General features: G+C 42.0%; 1 protein-coding gene across 4 annotated transcripts in view; it reads left to right on the forward strand.

Annotated features, from left to right (window-relative positions):
- The first annotated feature begins 13,940 nt into the window (after positions 1-13,940).
- DIP2B (disco interacting protein 2 homolog B) overlaps positions 13,941-19,721 on the forward strand; it is a 225,166-nt gene continuing 219,385 nt past the window's right edge. For all 4 annotated transcript variants that reach the window (XM_042992273.1, XM_042992275.1, XM_042992274.1 and 1 more), the window contains exon 1: positions 13,941-14,162. In XM_042992273.1, coding sequence (XP_042848207.1) covers positions 14,063-14,162 — 100 coding nt within the window. In that variant the 5' untranslated portion in view covers positions 13,941-14,062. The remainder of the gene's footprint in view (positions 14,163-19,721) is intronic.

Consider the following 19,721-nt stretch of genomic DNA (forward strand, 5'->3'; position numbering starts at 1 on the left):
TACAGAGTATAATAATAAGCTAAATAAGTAAAGACAAAGACTATGATTTCACTCATATGTGGAATTTAAGAAACAAAACAAATGAGCAAAGGAGGGGAAAAGAGAGAGAGACCAATCAAGAAACAGACTCTTAATTGTAGAGAACAAACTGATGTTTACAAGAGGGGAGGGGGTTAAGGCAAAGGGTTAAGTGGGTTATGGGGATTAAGCAGTGCACTAGCCATGATGAGCACTGGTGATGAAAATAAAAACTTAAAAAAGAATCTCTTATCTATAGGCTACACTTGCATCTATTTATTTTCTTGGTAATTTATTTATGGTCTGTGAACTTAAATTTTTTTTGATGTTTATTTTTGAGAGAGAGAGAGACTCCGAGACTGGGTGGGGGAGGGGCAGAGAGCGAGGGAGACACAGAATCTAAAGCAGGCTCCAGACTTTGAGTTTTCAGCACAGAGCCGGACTCAGGGCTTGAACCCACGAACTGCGAGATCATGACCTGAGCTGAAGTCGGACGCTTAACCGACCTAGCCACCCAGGTGCCCCTAGTCTGTGAACTTTAAATGTAACAAAAACATAAAGCAGTGAGCATAGAGCCAAAACTTTTGTCTTGTGGGACTTATGGGCAAAGAACAGACATAATAGGCAATGAGTTTGGATCCAGCAGGATAATGGGAACTAAAATTGTTTTGCATGAAGGAGGAATGAAGGACAAGTCTGATTGCTTTCGAGTGAACACTGTAGTCAGTCTCCCAGATATGAACAATTGTTTAAAAAAAAAAAAAAGCTGCTGCTACATGGAGAGAAGTCTTCATTGAAGCCGTGAGCACGAGGAATTGGAAAGAAATGCTGGCAAGGATGTGGAGAAAAGGGAGCCCTCATGCACTGTTGGTGGGAAGGTAAACTGGTACAACCACTGAGGAAAACAGAATAACAGAAATATATGACCCAATAATTCAACTACTGGGTATTTACTCCCCCCCCCCAAAAAAAATCCCAAACACACTAATGCAAAAGATATAGGCACCCCTATGTTCATTGCTGCATGATTTACAATAGCCGAGGTATGGAAGTAACCCAAGTGCCCATCAACACATGAACGGATAAAGAAGATGTGGTATATATGAATATATCTATATTCATGGGTGGGATGTTACACAGCCATATTGCCATATGAAACAATAAGGATGGACCTAAATTATTATGCCAAGTGAAATAAGTCGGACAGAGAAAGACAAACATCATACGATTTCATTTATTTGTGAAATCAAAAAAAAAAAAGTCATGGAAATAAAAGGTATAGCATAGGGAGGATAGTCAACAGTATTATAATAGTGTCGTATGGTGACAGATGGTAGCGACACTTGTGAGCATAGCATAATGTTTAAACTAGTTGAATCACTATATTGTACACCAGAAACTGTATATGTGCTGAAATGTAACATTATGTTTCAGCTACGCTCAAATAAAAAAAAATAATAAAAGTTAAAACATAGCCGTGCATCTAGAGAAATAACTACTTTAGAAGATATATCAGTAATTCAAGAAACTGAGGACATATAACAAGACAAAATGCTATGAAATTATAGTCTTGTAAACATTATATTAAAACTGTTCAATGGCAAAAAAAAAAAAAAATGTCACAGACTTGAGGAAAGGAATTGAATCAAGCCACTTATGAAAGCTTAGTAACCTTGATGATTACACTGGCCATGTCTTCAATATTATTATGGTGCAAGTACTTTGAATATACCTAGAATAATTTCCAGAAGAATCAGCGGAAGTAAATGGCAAAGAAACAACTTTTGGTTTTTTTTTGAAAGAGAGAGAGAGAGCACAGTGCAAGCAGGGGAGGGGCAGAGGGAGAGGGGGAGAGAGAATCCCAAGCAGGCTCCACACTTGGCATGGAGCCTGACATAGGGCTCAATCCTATGACTGAAATCATGACCTCAACCAAAATCAAGAGTCAAATGCTTAACCAAATGAGCCACCCAGCACGCCAAAGAAACAACTTTTGAGGAGAAAATAACAGTTCTCACTGAGCCTTGAAGAAAACAATGAATCTTAATACATTCTGAACAGCTATGCAAGGATGAGATAAATTAAATAGATACCTAGCCACTTTGTAGTGAAACTATAAAACATTAGGGATAAAGAGAAAATCTTAAAAGTTTACAGGGAGAAAACAGATTACCTGTTTTCTGAATAGGAAATATTCAGTGTAAAACAGGTAGGAATAGGAATACCTGAATAGGAATACCAGCCTGATAACCAGAATTCTTACCAACAACTATACCTGCCACAAGACGATGAAGTAATCCTCAAAATGCCAATGAAAAATGATACTGAACCTAGAATTTTATACCCAAGTAAGCTATCTTTGAGGAGTAAGGCAAAAAATAAATAAATTAATTAATTAATTAATTAATTCGTTAATTAATTAAAATAAAATAAAAATGGGGCACCTGGGTGGCTCAGTTCGTTGGGCATCCGACTCCAGCTCAGGTCATGATCTCATGGCTTGTGAGTTCGAGTCCCGTGTCGGGCTCTGTGCTGACAGCTCAGAGCCTGGAACCTGCTTTGGATTCTGTGTCCCTCTCTCACTCTGCCCCTCCCTCACTCATGCTCTCTCTGTCTCTCTGTCTCTCTCTCTCTCAAAAATTAAAAAAAAATTAAATAGGGGTGCCTGCATGGCTCAGTCGGTTAAGCGGCCAACTTCGGCTCAGGTCATGATCTCGCAGTCCGTGAGTTCGAGCCCCGCGTCGGGCTCTTTGCTGACAGCTCAGAGCCTGGAGCCTGTTTCGGATTCTGTGTCTCCCTCTCTCTGACCCTCCCCCGTTCATGCTCTGTTTCTCTCTGTCTCAAAAATAAACGTTAAAAAAATTAATAAAAAAATTAAATAAAAATAAATACATAAATGTTCAGACACTAAAGATCAAGGGAATTTATTTTCTATATACCTTCTCTGAAGAAAGTATTAAGGATGCACATCAGCAAGAGCAAGCCCAGAGGGGAGACATGAGATACAAGAAATAATGTTAAGCACAATGATAAAACATCAACAAAAGTTAACTTGATTATGCTTTTTCTTTTTATTTTTAGTTTTAATTTTTTTAACGTTTATTTATTTTAGAGAGAGAGAAACAGTGCAAGCGGGGGGAGGGGCAGAGAAAGAGGGAGACAAAGAATCTGAAGCAGGCTTCAGGCTCTGAGCTGTCAGCACAGAGCCTGACGTGGCGCTCGGACTCACTAACCGTGAGATCATGACCTGAGCGGAAGTGGGACGCTTAACTGACTGAGCCACCCAGGTGCCCCTGATTATGCTTTTTAAATGTTTGCATTTAAATAAAACTACAATTAAAATTCTAGATCAAAATAATAAAGATGGAGATTAATCTAATAGTTAAAGCTAATTTGGATGCTCTGGTCAGGATAAATTTTTTTTTAAGTTTATTTGTTTATTTTGAGAGAGAGAAAGTGTGCACATGCAAGTGAGGGAGGGGCAGAGAGAAAGGAAGAGAGAATCCCAAGCAGGCCCTGCGCTGTCAGTGTGGAGCTGGACGTGGGGCTCGATCCTAGGAACCACGTGATCGTGACCTGAGCTGAAATGAAGGGTTGGACGCTCAACCAACTCAGTCACCCACGCACCCCAAGAGAAAATTTTAATTGTTAGAACTTTCAAAATAGTTGCAAAAATAATAATACTATCTGTACCTCCCAAACCAGCAGAATAAAGAAGTATTCAATACTTTATTAATTCAACAATAGGAATAAAAGACAAAGATTTATAAACAAAGCCTTCAATAAAAAGGAAGAAATAGGTCATAATATGTCAGTAATCATATTAAATATAAATACATTTAATTTGTTAAACAACCACACAGAGGGAGAAAGGGAGAAAGGTTGAAAAATAAAGTAATGAAAAAATATATTACAGTAAATACTAATTTTAAAAGGGCTGGTATAATAATATTAGGACAAAAAAGAAAGTGAAAAGAACATTAGAAATAAAGTATAGGGGCGCCTGGGTGGCTCAGTCGGTTGAGTGTCCGACTTCGGCTCAGGTCATGATCTCACAGTTTGTGGGTTCGAGCCCCGCATCAGGCTCTGTGCTGACCGCTTGCTCAGAGCCTGGAGCCTGCTTCAGATTCTGTGTCTCCTACTCTCTCTGCCCCTCCCCCGTTCACGCTTTGTCTCACTCTGTTTCTCAAAAATAAATAAATGTAAAAAAAAAAAAATTTTTTTTTAAAAAAGAAATAAAGTATATATTGTATGACAATACAAGGAATAGTCTAGTAAAAAAGTGGCATAATTTGTTGTAAGAGTCCATCAAAAAGACACATCAAGAATTCATATGCACTTAATTATAAATTTCAAAATGCTTAACTAAAAACAATATAATAAACTAAAAACCACAACAACAAACTCAAATGGATTAAAGATCTAAATGTGAGACCCAAAACCATAAAACTCCTAAAAGAAAACATAGGCAGTCATCTCTTGGACATCACCCTTAATATATTTATGGCAAGGGAAACAAAAACAAAATTAAACTATTTGGACTACACCAAAATAAAAGCTTTTTCACAACAAAGAAAATCATCAACAAAGCAAAAAGGCAATCTAGTAAATGGAGGAAGATATTTGCAAATGATATATCCGAAAAAGAGATTAATATCCTAAGTAGATCAAGAACTTATGAAACTCAATGCCCCCAAAGCCAAACCACCCAATTAAAAAATGGGCAGAGGACCTGAATAGACAGTTTTTCAAAGACATACAGACGGCCAACTAATACATGAGAAGATACTTAACATCACTAATCGTCAGAAATGTAAATCAAAACCACAATGAGATATCACCTCACACCAGTCAGAATGGCTAGCATCAAAATGACAAGAAGTAAGTGTTGCGGGGGTGGGGGGGGGCATATAGAGAAAAAGAAACCTTGTACACTGTTGATGGAAATGCAAACTGGTGCAACCACTGTGGAAAACAGTACAGAAGTTCCTGAGAAAATGAAAAATAAAAATACCATATGAGCCAGTAATTCCACTAGTGGCTATTTACCCAAGGAAAATGAAAACATCAATTTAAAAAGATATACGCACCCCTATGTTTCTTGCTTCATTATTCATAGTAGCTAAGAAATGGAAGCAACCCAAGCGCCCATCAATAGATGAATGGATAAGGAATATGTGACATCTATCATCTATCTATCATCTATCTATCTATCTATACAATGACTATTATGCAACTGTAAAAAAGCATGAGATCTTACCATTTGCAACAACATGCATGCATGTAGAGGGTATTAGGCTAAGTGAAATAAGGCAGACTGAGAAAGACAAATGCCATGTGACTTCAATCATATATGGAATCTAAATTTAAAAAATAGGAACTCTCAGGGGCATCTGGATGGCTCAGTCGGTTAAACATCCAACTTAGCTCAGGTCATGATCTCGTAGTTCTGGAGTTCGAGCCTCGCATCAGGCTCTGTACTGACAGTTGGAAGCCTGGAGCCTGCCTCGGATTCTGTCTCCCTCTCTCTCTGCCCCTCCCCTACTCATGCTCAGTCTCTCTCTCTCAAAAATAAACATTAAAAAAAATGTTTTAATAGGAACTCTGATACATTTCTATGGGAGTATTAGCTGCTACAACTTTGGATAGCCATTTGACTTTCCAGTAGGTAGTATAGGTCAAGGTGATCAAATGCAAAGACCAAGGTATATATAACAAATTCTCAAATATGTACTCAAAAAGATATACACAAGAATAGTCTTGCAACTTTGAATGCAAAAGACAAAAACAAAACAAAACCCCTAAATCATAAATGTCCAATAAGAATAAATTATAACAGGGGCGCCTGGGTGGCTCAGTCGGTTGAGCGTCTGACTTCGGCTCAGGTCATGATCTCGCAGTCTGTGAGTTCGAGCCCCGTGTCGGGCTCTGTGCTGACAGCTCAGAGCCTGGAGCCTGCTTCCAATTCTGTGTCTCCCTCTCTCTCTGACCCTCCCCCGCTCATGCTCTGTCTCTGTCAAAAATAAAAATAAACATTATTAAAAAAAAAAAAAAAAAGAATAAATTATAACATATTCTGACAATAGCATATCAATCAGCAGTTAAAATGAATCATCTAGAACTACATGCAGCTACAGAAAGATGTGTACAGTATGATACCGTGCTCATAAATATACAGAAGATAATATACATTTGTAGAGCTATATTATTTACAACATACGTATGTAGCAAAAGTATAAAATCTTGCAGATGAAAGGGTTCACAAGGACTCAAATTCTTCATCATGTATTTCTTGTAAAAAGCAAGACGTGGTAAATGTTAATATTTCTTAAGGCAGTATTAGTAGGTAGCCACGTGTTATATTTCTCTTTATACCTAACTGTATGTTGGGAATATTTTATAATTTTCCTGCTGGTCCTTTATTTTAAGTGAACATTTTTAGAAGAGTTTTAAATTTACTGAAGATTGCAAGGATAGTACAGAGTTCGTCGGTCCTCCTAGGCTGGTTTCCACAATCGATAACATCTTACATTACTATGGTATATATGTTACCACTAAGGAACCAGCTTAGGTACATACTATTAATTAAACTCCACGGTTTAGTTAGATTTCATTAGTTTTTCTCTAGTGTCCTTGTTATGTTCCAGTATCCCATCCAAATGCTACATTATTTGTCATTGTCATGTCTTCTTATGCTCTTCTGGACTGTGACAGTTCCTCAGATTTGTTGTTGTGTTTTACTTTTGATAACGTTGACAGTGTTGAGGAATATTGGTCAGACACTCTATAGAATGTCATAGAATGTTGATTTGGGTTTTTCTCATTATTAGGCTGGAGTTAGGAGTCTTGGGGAAAAAGACCGCCAAAGTGAAATGTAATTTTTATCCCATCATATCAAGGGTTCATACTAACAACACGACTTATTATTGATGATGCTGATGTAAATCACCTGGCTGAGGTAGTGTTTGTCAAGTTTCTTCTTTCCACAGTCTAGTCTTTTTTTTTTTTTAATATTTATTTACTTATTTTTGATAGAGAAGGAGAGCGCAAGCGGAGGAGGGGCACAGAGAGAGAGAGAGGAAGACACAGAATCCGAAGCAGGCTCCAGCCTCCAAGCTGTCAGCACAGAGCCTGACGCGGGGCTTGAACCCATGAACTGCGAGATCATGACCTGAGCCGAAGTCAGACGCTTAACCAAATGAGCCACCCAGATACCCCCATACTCTATGCTTTGGAATCAAGTCACCAGCTATGGCCTACACTCAAGTGGGGAGGAGTTAAGCTCTACCTTATAGAAGGGAGGAGTTAAATTACCTGGAATTAAATTAATAAATTTCTACATAATTTTGTATAGGTTACTGTTTGCCTTTATATCATTTCCTACAGGGTATCTTCATCCAAATAGACTTGTTGTTGTTGTTGTTTTTACCCCTTGTTATACACACACTACATGCTGGATAGCACTAGAAATAGAAAAATTTAAACAGATTGGTCTCATCTATGACAGCATTCTAGTCCTTACTCTGGGTCTATGACTATGGTTATGACAGCTATGGCATAATGGGGATGAGTCATGCAAAGTAATTGACTATTAGAGTTTAAAAGGCTCAACTAGTTTATTCTATTTTATTTTCTGCCTGCCAGGATTTCACTTAAGATCAGAGTGAGGAAAGATGCCTTTCCTTTTGAAGCACACCTCAGCCTGCGCCAGTAACATGTCACAACACAGGAAGAGACCCTTCTTCCTGATACTTTTCTAAACCCTCCTAAGTTGAAAAGAGTTTACTGTACATTTCTGCTGTTTTTCCAGTGGTTTCATGCGGACTTAAGAACATAAAAATCTCCAGGGTGTCTGGGTGGCTCAGTCGGTTGAGTGTCTGACTTCGGCTCAGGTTATGATCTCACAGCTCGTGAGTTCGAGCCCCGCATCGGGCTCTGTGCTGACAGCTCAGGGCCTGGAGCCTGCTTCGGATTCTGTGTCTCCCTCTCTCTCTGCCCCTAACCCACTCACATTCTGTCTCTGTCTCTCTCAAAAATAAATAAACATTAAAAAAAAAAAAAAAGAACATAAAAATCTCCAAGTTGATCATGAGATGTTGGTTCATCTCCCAGAACTCGTTCCTTTGTGGAGTATCTTCCAGTTTCTATAGGACTTTATTATATAGTTTCAATTATAGGTAGGTTTTATGTAACCTAAATTTTCCCAGTATTCAGTTTAGGGGTACAAGTGAGAGCCTATTAACCTAAATGCAAAAAATGTATTGCTTCTTCCTCCAGGTGAGAGACTCCCTGACAGGATTCTTTTCCTGTTCTTTACCCGACTCAGGCACCTTTGGGTGTTCCCAACAGGTGGATCACAAGTCATTCCAGGTTGCTGCTTTCTGCCACCATCTTCAGGACTTGGTGGCTGTCCCTCTGTTCCGACCTTTTGTTTGCCAGCCTTACCACTGCCACTCTCTTCTGAGGGTATAATTATCCAAGAACCCAGAATATGAATATGTTTCCCAGAATTCTGTTCCCTGACCCCTAGCTGACTTCCATCTGGGCCCCTTGACCAGGATAGGGTAATATAATAACCTAGCAGCAAGGAAGGCTGAGTATCTGGCAATTTCAGCCTCTGTGATGGTAGCTGGGCTCTCCGGACGAAGTAGAAAGGAGGGGAAATGAACTTTGGGTAGACAGCTCCCAGCCTCTGTTGCAGCCCACTCATTTGTGGCAAACTTTTATTCCATTTACACATAATTATGAATGTGTATGATTCAATCCAACAAGAGGCTATAACAATTGTAAATATCTATGCACCCAACATTGAAGCACCTAAATACCTAGAGCAAATATTAATGGACGTAGAGAAATTGATGGTAATACAGTAATAGCAGGGGATATGAACACCCCACTTACGTCCATGGATATATCATCCAGGCAGAAAATCAGTCAGAAAACTGTGTTTTTGAATGACACATTAGACCAAAAAAGTGTATAATTCGCTCACACGAAATTTCATTTCGTCCCTCAACGGGAGACAACCCCCACCGCTACTTCCTCCAGCTCCAAGTCCAGACCTCTGGGACCACGCAATTTTCTCCTTCATATCTGTGGATGATGCCTCATGGACCAGCAATCTGGAGTTGTAAGTTAACCGTTTCCAACACATGCCATAGACCAATGGTCTAACAAACATGGTCCTCCCATCAGCAGTAGCAGTGTCATCGTGGGACTTGTTAAGGATGTAAATCGTTGGGCCATATCCCAAACCTATGGAATCATGACCCAGAGACTTGGGTTGGAAGTCACAATTTGTGTTTTATAAGCTTTCCATGTGATTCTGATGTATGCTAAAGTTTGGGAACTACTGCGTAAGACAATGCCAGACAACGGATTGTAAGTACAATGATATTCCCATTCAGAAAGGGGAATATTTAACAGACACTGTCCCTGAGTACATATCATACCTGTTTTTATTAGTTTTTGCTGTGTAACAAATGAACAAAACTTAGCAGCTTAAAATGGCAACCATTTTTGGTGCACATGCATTGGCCATTTGAGCTGGGATCTGTGATCAACTGGCAGTCTATGGCCTCACTCTTATACCTCGGCAGGGTGGGTTTTTTACCTAGCTAGAGCAGTGGGGGTAGTTGGGCCATGTCTCTCCTCATCTAGTAGTTTAGCTCCTGCTCATTCACAAGGCAGCGGTCTCAAAAGCAGAAAGACAAATGCACAAGCACTTGCCAAGTCTCTGGGTCATGCTTATAATTGTCCCATTAGCCAAAGCAAGTCATATGATTAAACCCAATGAATAGGAGGGATTTACCTAAGGATAGTGAGTACAGTGAGGGGTAAAAGGGGTTATTGCAGGGGCGCCTGAGTGGCTCAGTCAGTTAAGCGGCTGACCGGCTCAGGTCATGATCTTGCAGTTCACCAGTTTGAGCCCTGCGTCAGGCTCTGTGCTGACAGCTCAGAGCCCGGAGCCTGCTTCAGATTCTGTGTTTCGGTCTCTCTCTGCCCCTCCCCTGCTCATGCTCTGTCTCTCTCTCTGTCAAAAATTAAAAAATAAAATAATTTTTTAAAACAGGGGGTAGATTGCAAACAATCTACCATGCTGCCTGACAGGACTAGTGAGGATGCCCAACCCTGGTAAATGGAGTGAATGTGTTAGCTAGTCTGGCAGCCTCTGGTTCTGATCTCTGGAAGTGTCTTAGTTATCCACTGTCCTTCATGGGCATACCTAATATGGGTATTGGGTATATGTCCTTAGCGGCAGAACTCTGGCAGCCATTTTTCTGTTGGCAGGAGTTGGAAGTTTCGAGATTGCTTATAGTGTTGAATAGTTAGTGGCAGCTAAAGCCAAGTTTGGAATATCTTTGGCAATACGCATGGTACAAAAACTTAGTGGGGTTCTGGACTGTTTAATCCAGTCACTTCCATGTGCTAATAAAGCAGGTAAATATCTAGACCTGCCCTGTCCAACCAGGTAGCCACTAGCCATAGAACACTTGAAATGTAGCTAGTCTGGATTGAGATATGCTGTTTCTTTTTACTTTTTAATGTAGTAAAATTTAACATACATGTGGCTCACATTGTGTGTCTATTGGACAGCACTGATCATTCCATAAACCTGAGAATTTCAGCCCCATAGCTCTTGTGTCTATACTCAGCAAATATCCTCTTCTCTACCTTAAAGGACCTTGAGACAATTTGAAATTAATGACCTCAGAGGGAGGAATATCACCTTTAAAAAAATTTATTTTAGTTTATTTATTTAAACATTTATTTATTTTTGAGAGAGGAAAAGCTTGAGCAGGGGAGGGGCAGTGAGAGAGGGGGACAGAGGATCCGAAGCAGGCTCTGTGACAGCAGATGTGGGGCTCGAACTCATGACCCGTGAGATCATGACCTGAGCCAAAATCACTCAGCCGACTGAGCCACGCAGGCGCCCCTATTTATTTTGAGAGACTGAGAGAGAGAGATGCAGAGAGAGAGGGGGAGAGAGATTCCCAAGCAGGCTCAGCGCTGTCAGCACAGAGCCCTACGTGGGATGGATCCCACAACCCATCAGATCATGACCTGAGCCCAAATCAAGAGTTGGATGCTTAACCAACTGAGCCACCCTGCAGCCCCAGGAATCCCATCTTTAATGTAATGTTTCCTGCTAGGCTTATTATACTCATTACTAAATTTACCTCCATCTGACAAAGACTGTTTAATGAAAGGTCTTGAGGTTCTTCAGACATCAGCAGCCACAATCTTTTCAATTTGGTCACCTGTTAAATCTCCCATGTTCTTTCTTCTCTTTATCCTAGCCTTAACTTGAGAGATCTTGGCTTCCCCAAGCCAGCAAAGCTCCACCCTGTCATCCATGTCAATTTCAGTTGCAGCCAGAAAAGCTTCTTAGCAAAGACAAACTTACCCACCTGTCCTCCACTGGGACATCTTCAGACGATTCTTCTTTTGTATGAATTTACTGAAAGCCACACCAACTCACTCCCCAAATCTTGAATTTTCCAGTTATTTCCGCCGCAAAACAGCCCCAATCTACACGTGGTGACATAATAGTTTACTGGATGTTTGGCAACCGCACTCAGTCATTTCATATTTTGCTCACTTGTAATACTACATTTTTTGTTTTATTTTTATTTTTATTTTTATTTTTTTGGAGAGAGACAGAGTGAGTGTGGGTGGGGCGGTGGGGGAGCAAGGGAGAAAGAGAAACGTAAGCAGACTCCACACCCAGCATGGAGCCTGATGTGGGGCTTGATCTCACCACCCTGCGATCACGATCCGCACAGAAACCAAGAGTCAGATGCTTAACCTACTGAACCACCCAGGCGTCCCATAATACTCCATTTTTAGGTAGTAAATTGAGCATCACATGGGAAGCTTTTGGCTGTAAACAGCAGACTATGAAACTAAAAGAGGCTTAAACCTATTTTCTCATGTAAGGAGAAGCCTAATATAGGTGGTTCCAGAATTCGTTATTTTAGCAGACCAATTCTGTCAAGTTCTAGGTGATGTCTCTGTGCTTCTCTTAGCTTTCCTCTTATGGTTGCAGGATGACTGCTGGTACCCTAAAGTGGACAACACCCAAAGACAGGAAGGAAGTGAAGGGGCATTTTCTCCTTGTGCACGTATTTGTCTCATCAAGAAGGGAGATCATCCACAGGTGTTCCCCCTCCACTAGTTCCCCCAGGGGATCACACACATGCCAAGGAGGGCAGAAAAGTGCGTGCGTAGCATATTCAGCCTCAATAGGATTGGTGTGGTCTAGTGACAAGGAAAGAGGGGGTAAGGGCTATTGGGAGGGTAAACAAGAACACCTGCTAAGATCTTTCTTGTGGTAGTCTATTGTATAACAAACCACCCCGAGCTCAGAGGCATAATAGGATAACCATTTTATTATGTTCGCAGGAAATTTGGACAGGGCGTGACAGGCATGAGCTGTCTTTCCTCCACATTGTTTGGGACCTCAGCTGGGAAGACTCAAATGTCTAGGGGCTGGAGTCATCTTCAGGCTTCTTCATGTTGGGCTAGGACGATGATAAGGCTGGGCTGAGCTGGGGAGGTTGGTCAGAGCACCTCATGTGGCTTTCCATGTGGACAGCTGCCTGCACGGCTACTGAGTTCTCAGAGCACCCTGGGAGGGAGGATCTTCAGAGGGGTTCTCTGGAGAGGGAGAATTCCAAGAGAACCAGGGGAAGCTGCATGGCCTTCTAGAACCTAACTTCAGAATTTACATAGTATCACTTGTGCCATATTCTATTGGTCAAAGCTGTCAGAAGCCCTTTCAGATTCAGGGGAGCGAAACTGGACCTCACTTTTTGATGGGAGGAATGTCAACCAATTTGTAGACCTAAAAAAATTCTCAACAGTCCTACCTAAACCAGAGGACACAGATATACATTCCTAAGATTCTCCTTACATTGTTGCAGTTAAAAGGAAATTTCCATCTACTCCTCAATCAACCATGATGTCAGATTTCTTTTTTCAAGCTTAAATTCTTTTCTCAACTAAAAAATAATTTTCCTTTCAGCCCATAAATGGTACAATACTGTCTAGAAACTCCTACTGAATAGATGTTGTGGCCTTTTCTCTCAAAAGACCAATTCTGGATCAGTACAAAAGGGGCTGAAATCTCTCAAATTGTGAAGGTGAACTTTGGCATAAAAATATATGTATAATACTATGATAGAACATGAATGAATGACTATTTAATCTGCTCCAGTATTTCCTGGTAAAAATACACAAATGTTTGGATCCTCCTTACATTGAATTAAATGTTAATATTTTTGGAATATCTATTAAGTCAAACATTGAAGAGTACAAAAAGATAAGATTAAGTTCCCCACTTACAAGTAGTTAGAATTTCTAGGTAGAAGGAAGGAGATTCTCCATCCATTGCCTTAAATGCTAGAACTGAAAGAAACAGAGAGCTCCCGGGAAGTGGGACTGGGAAGTCCCAGTAAAAGAAAAGGCCGGTGATACAATTACAAAAAAAAAAAAAAAAAAAAAAAAAAAAAAAAAAAAAAAAATCATTTATCAGTCAAAAAAAAAAAAAGTGGCCTGAGTTCTGGTCCTCAAAAATGGGTAGATGCCAATCAGGGGAAAATGGAGGAGAGAACAAGACAAAGGCATACACTACTAAGAGAAGTGGAAAAGGTGAGGCTTGGGTCCTCTGAAAACTTGCTTATGAGCTCGTAAAAGGTAAACGCTACGCGCGCCCACGCTGACATCAACACCTCGAGCTCCTTTCGCCTAGGAGAGCTCCGGGTGGCGGGCTCGGACTCGTCGTTTTAGGAGATTCCCAGTAGAGGGCGCCGTAAGCCCGCGAGTCCTCAGCGACGCCTGGCTGCGGAGGCGGTGCGTCCTCGGCCCGGGGGCGGGGCCACCGCGCTCACGTGACTTTTGCTCATGGCGGCGGCGGCGGCGGCGGCAGCGGCGGAGCTCGGCGGCCGGAGCCGGATCCTGTAGCCCGGGTGTGGGCCCGCGTCAGTCCGTCCCTCCTTCGGCCCCCTCTCTTGTCTTCCGGAGTGTGGCTGGCGGAGCCCGGATGGCGGAGCGAGGCCTGGAGCCCGCGCCGGCCGCGGTGGCGGCGCTGCCGCCCGAAGTGCGGGCGCAACTGGCGGAGCTGGAGCTGGAGCTCTCGGAGGGTAGGAACCGGGCGGGGGGAGCGAGCGCCCGGGCGCCGCTGCGGATCGCGGCGACAGGGAGAGCAGGTCCTCGCCGCGCGCCCTGCTGGCCGTGCGGGCGAGATGGGAGGAGGGTGCCGGAAATCTGGCCCGTGCTCCGAAGGGTCGTCTTCCCTGCTCTCGCACCCCATGAAGTGGGTTTCCTGAGTCGTTCATTGTGTTCTCTGGGTAGGGGTTAAGCAGGGGCTTCGGGGAGAAGTCCTCCCCGGGCCCGGGCTGTTTCTGCACTCCCTGCCCCTCAAAACCCGAGACAAAGCTGCGCCCTCCCGCTTCTGCCCGGGCGTCTGGGCACGGTGGGGGTGGGGGTGAGGCTGAGGCTGAGAGCAGGGTGGCTGACAGCTTTCGCCTGTCCTCTACCCTTTTCGAGGGGAGGGCCCCATGCCTGTTTCAGCTCCCCTCCCCCTTCCAGAAAAAGAGAAAGATACATGGGAAATCCGCAGCATTTCTTCTTCCTCCTTCTTTAACAATGCGAGATGCCTCCCCAGTGACAGGAGTGAGCTAGGAGCAGGGTGGGCCACTGAGGGTCCTAGGGAGATTGGAAGCAGTGGCATTAACCCAGAGAGAGACCCACTGTGCTGTTTTCACACCACCTTTGTCATAAGGGTTTTTTTTCCTGGTGCCTGTATTCGGGGTGAATTTTCCGCATCTGATCACCTTTTGGAGTCTTTGAAGAGAGAAGGAGGGTGACTACCGGTTACATGCAAATCCTGGCCGGCACCCTCTTTCTTTTGACAATGGGTTGGTGCAAGGAGGGTTGGATTTATTTTGAGAATTAAAAGAATGGAGTAAATCGAGCCACTGTTATTGGAGAAGTCCCTTGGACAACAATGAGAGAAACGTTGCTCTGTTGTGGGCATGTGATCAGGCTTCTTGTGCAGTTGTGATCAGTTCTCCATAAAGTTCCTGTTTTTATCAGGGGCTGACTCTGAGACAAAAGCAGCATTTTCTACAAGCTTGATGTCAGTACTGTGGTGGTGTCCTCAGAGTTGCATATTCTTACTGAGTTCCTTGCCAAAGGCCCTCTTTGCTGGCGTTTTTCAAGTGGATTAAATACTGTGGATTTGGAAGAGAAGAATGTGACAAGTTCCCAGGAGAGTTCGGACTTTTTGTTTACTTATCAAAGCATTCTCTCCCCCAGCCCCCTCCCCCGCCAATCCTTTACAATGAAAACCCAGAAGTGGATTTTGAACGTTGCAAATCCTGTTGGGCATACAAGGAAATAATTAATTTTTAATAACCCTGTTAGGTTTTCCCAATATATAGGGAGGTGCTGTTTTCATTTGCACTTAATTGCCAACATATTATTTTTCAATTAATCAGATAGGAGGGTGTTTTTTGCCCATCCCCAGAATCAGTGGTGGTGGATGAGTTGGTTTCTGTGACGTATTTAGAGCCTTACCATCGGTTCTGCCTCTCAAGATAACCTCATTCTTCTCCTATACTAAAATATTGTCATTAAATCTGTAATGATTTCCATTCAAATCTGACTTTTAAAACAGTTAACTTCATAGTAACAGATCAGCTATATTTGATTAGCCAGAAAAGGGAGCGCTTTGGCTGGTTGTTTGTGTCAGAATGAGATTAAAAATAGGAGTTGATTGCTTTTACACAGAGGGAAATCCTGGAAGCTCCTTATTCTTGGTATATCGGCTTCCAGCTGATTATTGTTTACTTCTCTGAATGTTTCTAGAAATGATTCTGAGGAACTGTTTCTAGGACTAACACTGATTAGCTCACCTTTCTCTGGTTTAGAAAGGTGTCAGACTCCTATAAACTGAATGTCAGGGCAAGTTCCTGGTTTACTTTCTGATGCAGGATTGCTTTGGTTGACATATACTTAGTTTGAGTTGGTTTCGTGTAGATTTGTACTACGTTGTCCTGTATCTCTTTTAGCAATGGACAACTGGGAAAAATACAGTTGAAAAATCTTGGGCCTGCAGTATCAGCATCTTGGCCATCTGTCTTTTTCTCTTGCTTAAAAATACAGTACAGAGGACGCTTGACTAGAGAAATAGGTAGACATTTTTAGGGATTCAAGTGAAGTGAAAACAACCCACTATCCCCCGGATCTATAGCATGGGATATGTTTGTGATGTCTGTAGTATATTTTGAATGAATCCTGCCTGTTTGTTTATTGTACATTTTCTCTACAGCTGCTGCTCTGACAAAAGTTTTGTTGTTTTTTGTTTTTTTTTTTTTTTTCTTTTTTCCTTTTGAAAAAAATGTGCTTTTAACTGTGTGTTTGTCATGTGTTGCTGGTTTGGGGGAACTTATTCCGTGATTTTATTCTTTTTTTTAAACGTTCGGGCCATAGTTGGTCCTAATTATAATGATAGCCTGAGCTGTATACTGTGAAAGAAATTTCTTTGTGCTTGTCTGTATTTTCGGCTGCAGGCTTTGGTCATAGCTCCGCCAACTCTGGGCTGAAATGCAGGTTTGTGCCTCTGTGGGCTGTTTGCCGCAGAGCGCGTTGCAGAGCCCAGGGCTGTGTCTGGTGCTTCAGGCAGGTCACCGTGGACTTAGCGGAGAAAGCTCCTCGAGAATCACTTAAAGTTGAAGTTACAAATAATCATGAGCTTCTCTGCAGATGAATTGAATAGGTAGGAGGTTTCTACAGGTATTCCCATGCTGGGTATTTTCTTCATGATCCACATATATTCTTGTTCCTGCCATATCTATTACATGTTTGACAATAAACTCTGTTGCCTGAACTTTATTCACATGTTTTACCCGAGTGTATGCATCTAAAGTAACACTAATGATGAGATTTATTTGTTGAAACCTGTCATACAAAATACACTGTATAATGATCCTGTGCATTATGTCATCTGGGCTTTGCTGCAACTTGGTGATTAGGTAGAATAGATAGATGTTATTACCACCTCTCTTACCTTTTCTTTTCCTTCCTTCTTTCTTTTCTGTTTTCACAGAAGGGAAAACTTCGAAAGGTTAAGAGGTTAAGTGTTTTGGCTAAAGTTGCTCACGTAATAAGCGCCATTATCCTAAGCTGCCATGTAATTATGGCATCTGTTACCATCGGATGATTTAAATATCTTTACTGTTAGGGCACACACTGTTACCTCTCATTTTTACTCTAAGGAAATGCTATGTAACAGTTGTGTGCCACAGTTCTAAGTAGTCCCCTTGATTCTCTGTCTGAAATCTCTTCCTAGTCTGTCATTCACTTATTTGCTTCAACAGACATTTATTTTGTGCCTACTATGTGCTACGGATACAGAGGTGAGCAGGGCTCTGTGTCAGCTTTTAAAGAGCCCTGAATCTGGTAGGGATATCACTTAAATACCAACCAAACAGTATATGAGACCACGATAGAGTTTTGTACAGAGGCTGCCTTCTAAGAAAAGAGGAAGCTATTTGCTTTGTTGTTGTGAAAAAGAACCAGCAGAGAACTATAAATATAAGATGGGATTGTGTGTCGAGATGGTTGTGATCTTGCCCGTGCAGTTCAGTCGTAAGTATGAAGGGAAGAGGGACATAAATCCCATACTTCTGTGGCTTGTCAGAAGTAGCTGAAGTCTTTCAGTGTCCAAAGATGACAGGAAAGTATTCAAGACAAAATAACACAGGAAGGACTCCTGCCTTTTGTGACTTGAACACTTCTCTGAGCACAAACACAACAAATACAGTCACATCCTCCCTTCTCCTATTCCATCACTTATCTCTGGAGTCCATAAAGCATGGTATAGGGCCCACCTTGAAGGTGGAGGGATAAGAGAGGGCCCCTTGCTAGGAGTTGAAGGGAATCCTCTTTAGGAGTGGGGAAGCAGTGGGGGAGTGGAAGAGGGAAAGGGGACGATGCTGGCTAGAGATCATATTTCACAAGTGGGCAAGTAAAATTAAGGAACCAGGAAACTGGGGAGTCCCTCCTGCTTTATCTACAATTGGGAAAGTGGTGCACTTTCCCCAAAATACGTAGCACAGTTGTGAATTCATAGGATGTCCGTTTATCAGAAAATTACATCTAAGCAGTTGTCCTACCTAATGCTCGGAGTATTAAGGAAAACAGGGGTGTGGATTTTTAAATAACCCAAACTGGGCATTATCTAAGTGGTTTCCCCAAAACTTGCATGTATATGTTTTTGGTGGGCTACATTCATCTTACGCTGGAACTCATCTTTAGGAATTGCAGTCAGAGCCTGTGGCACATTCCTTTGAAAATCCTCATGGTGACACATTTTCTTTGAGGGTGGAGCTTCATTTTATAGGTTACTTGGAATCAAGTAGAGAAAAACTGGTGATGTTCTTTTGGAGTCCATTTTGGATCTTTTTTTTTTTTTTAAACGTTTATTTCAGAGAGAGAGAGAGAGCGCACGCGCATGCAAGTGGGGGAGGAGCAGAGAGAGAGGGAGACACAGAATCTGAAGCAGGCTCCAGGCTCGGAGCTGTCAGCAAAGAGCCTGACATGGGGCTCGAACCCACGAACCACGAGATCATGACCTGAGCCAAAGTCAGGTGCTTAACTGACTGAGACACCCAGGCAGCCCTATTCTTTTGGAGTCCAAACTAGGTGTGATCGAAAAAATTAGAGCGATTGTAAACCGACTTGAGTTGTGACTGTCAAAAAAGTAGAATGACGTAAACTGGTTTTGAGGGCAGTTCCAGAAGACAAGTGACAAATTGGTTGGTAGAATGAGTCACCTACTGTAAAGGAGAGTGCTTGTTTGGACACCCTCGTTCTGATGTGTTTTTTGAAAAATTATTCTTCTTTGACAGCCCCATAGCATCGGGCTGGAGTTTTGAATGAGAGAAATCGTTAACCCTTCACTTTCAGCCCAACCCCTGGTGGCTGCTTAGCACCTGTGTAAGGATTAGCACCTCAGGGGTGAAAGTTCGGATGATCAGCCAGAACGGGCCCTCACACTATATTTGTATCATGATTAGTACACTTCTCCATGGTCCTCTCTCAGGAATGCTTTTTGAAGAGCTCCTTCCTGCTTGCTTGCCCAATATATTTTCTAATATATTTCGGTTGTTTTTCATTTCACCCCACTGTAAGCTCCTCCAGAGGTAATTCATATCTTAAACCTCTTTAAACAGCTTCCCAACCATTTCTTTCTTGTACTGTTTCTTGTAAATTTTGGCTCACTTCAATTTGATTTGAAGTGAGACATAAAGTCCCTGTCTTGGGGGTTTGACTTTGGTCTGAGGCAGGGTTGCGTAATCATTTGAGAAGCACAGATTTTGGCATCTGTTGGGCCTGGGTCCAATTCCTGGCCTTCACTTACTAGCTCTGTGACCTTGGACAGACTTTGTCCCCTCCCTCATTTTAGTGTTTCCAGTTCTTAAAGGAATGACAATCTCATTGGAGTTGTAAGGTTTAAAATGAGCTGACTATAGTGTGTGGCATTCAGTGGTCACTTGGTATGTGTAATCTTTATTGTTTCTGATAGTGAATGGATGCATAGTGAGTGGCTGTTTTTAATATCTTGTGTTACTTAGCAGAATATGGTTCTGTAGGAAGTGATGACTGGAATCAATTTGTACACGTATTTTTTTAAA

The sequence above is a fragment of the Panthera tigris genome, chromosome B4 (assembly GCF_018350195.1).
Source record: "Panthera tigris isolate Pti1 chromosome B4, P.tigris_Pti1_mat1.1, whole genome shotgun sequence".
Taxonomy (NCBI): domain Eukaryota; kingdom Metazoa; phylum Chordata; class Mammalia; order Carnivora; family Felidae; genus Panthera; species Panthera tigris.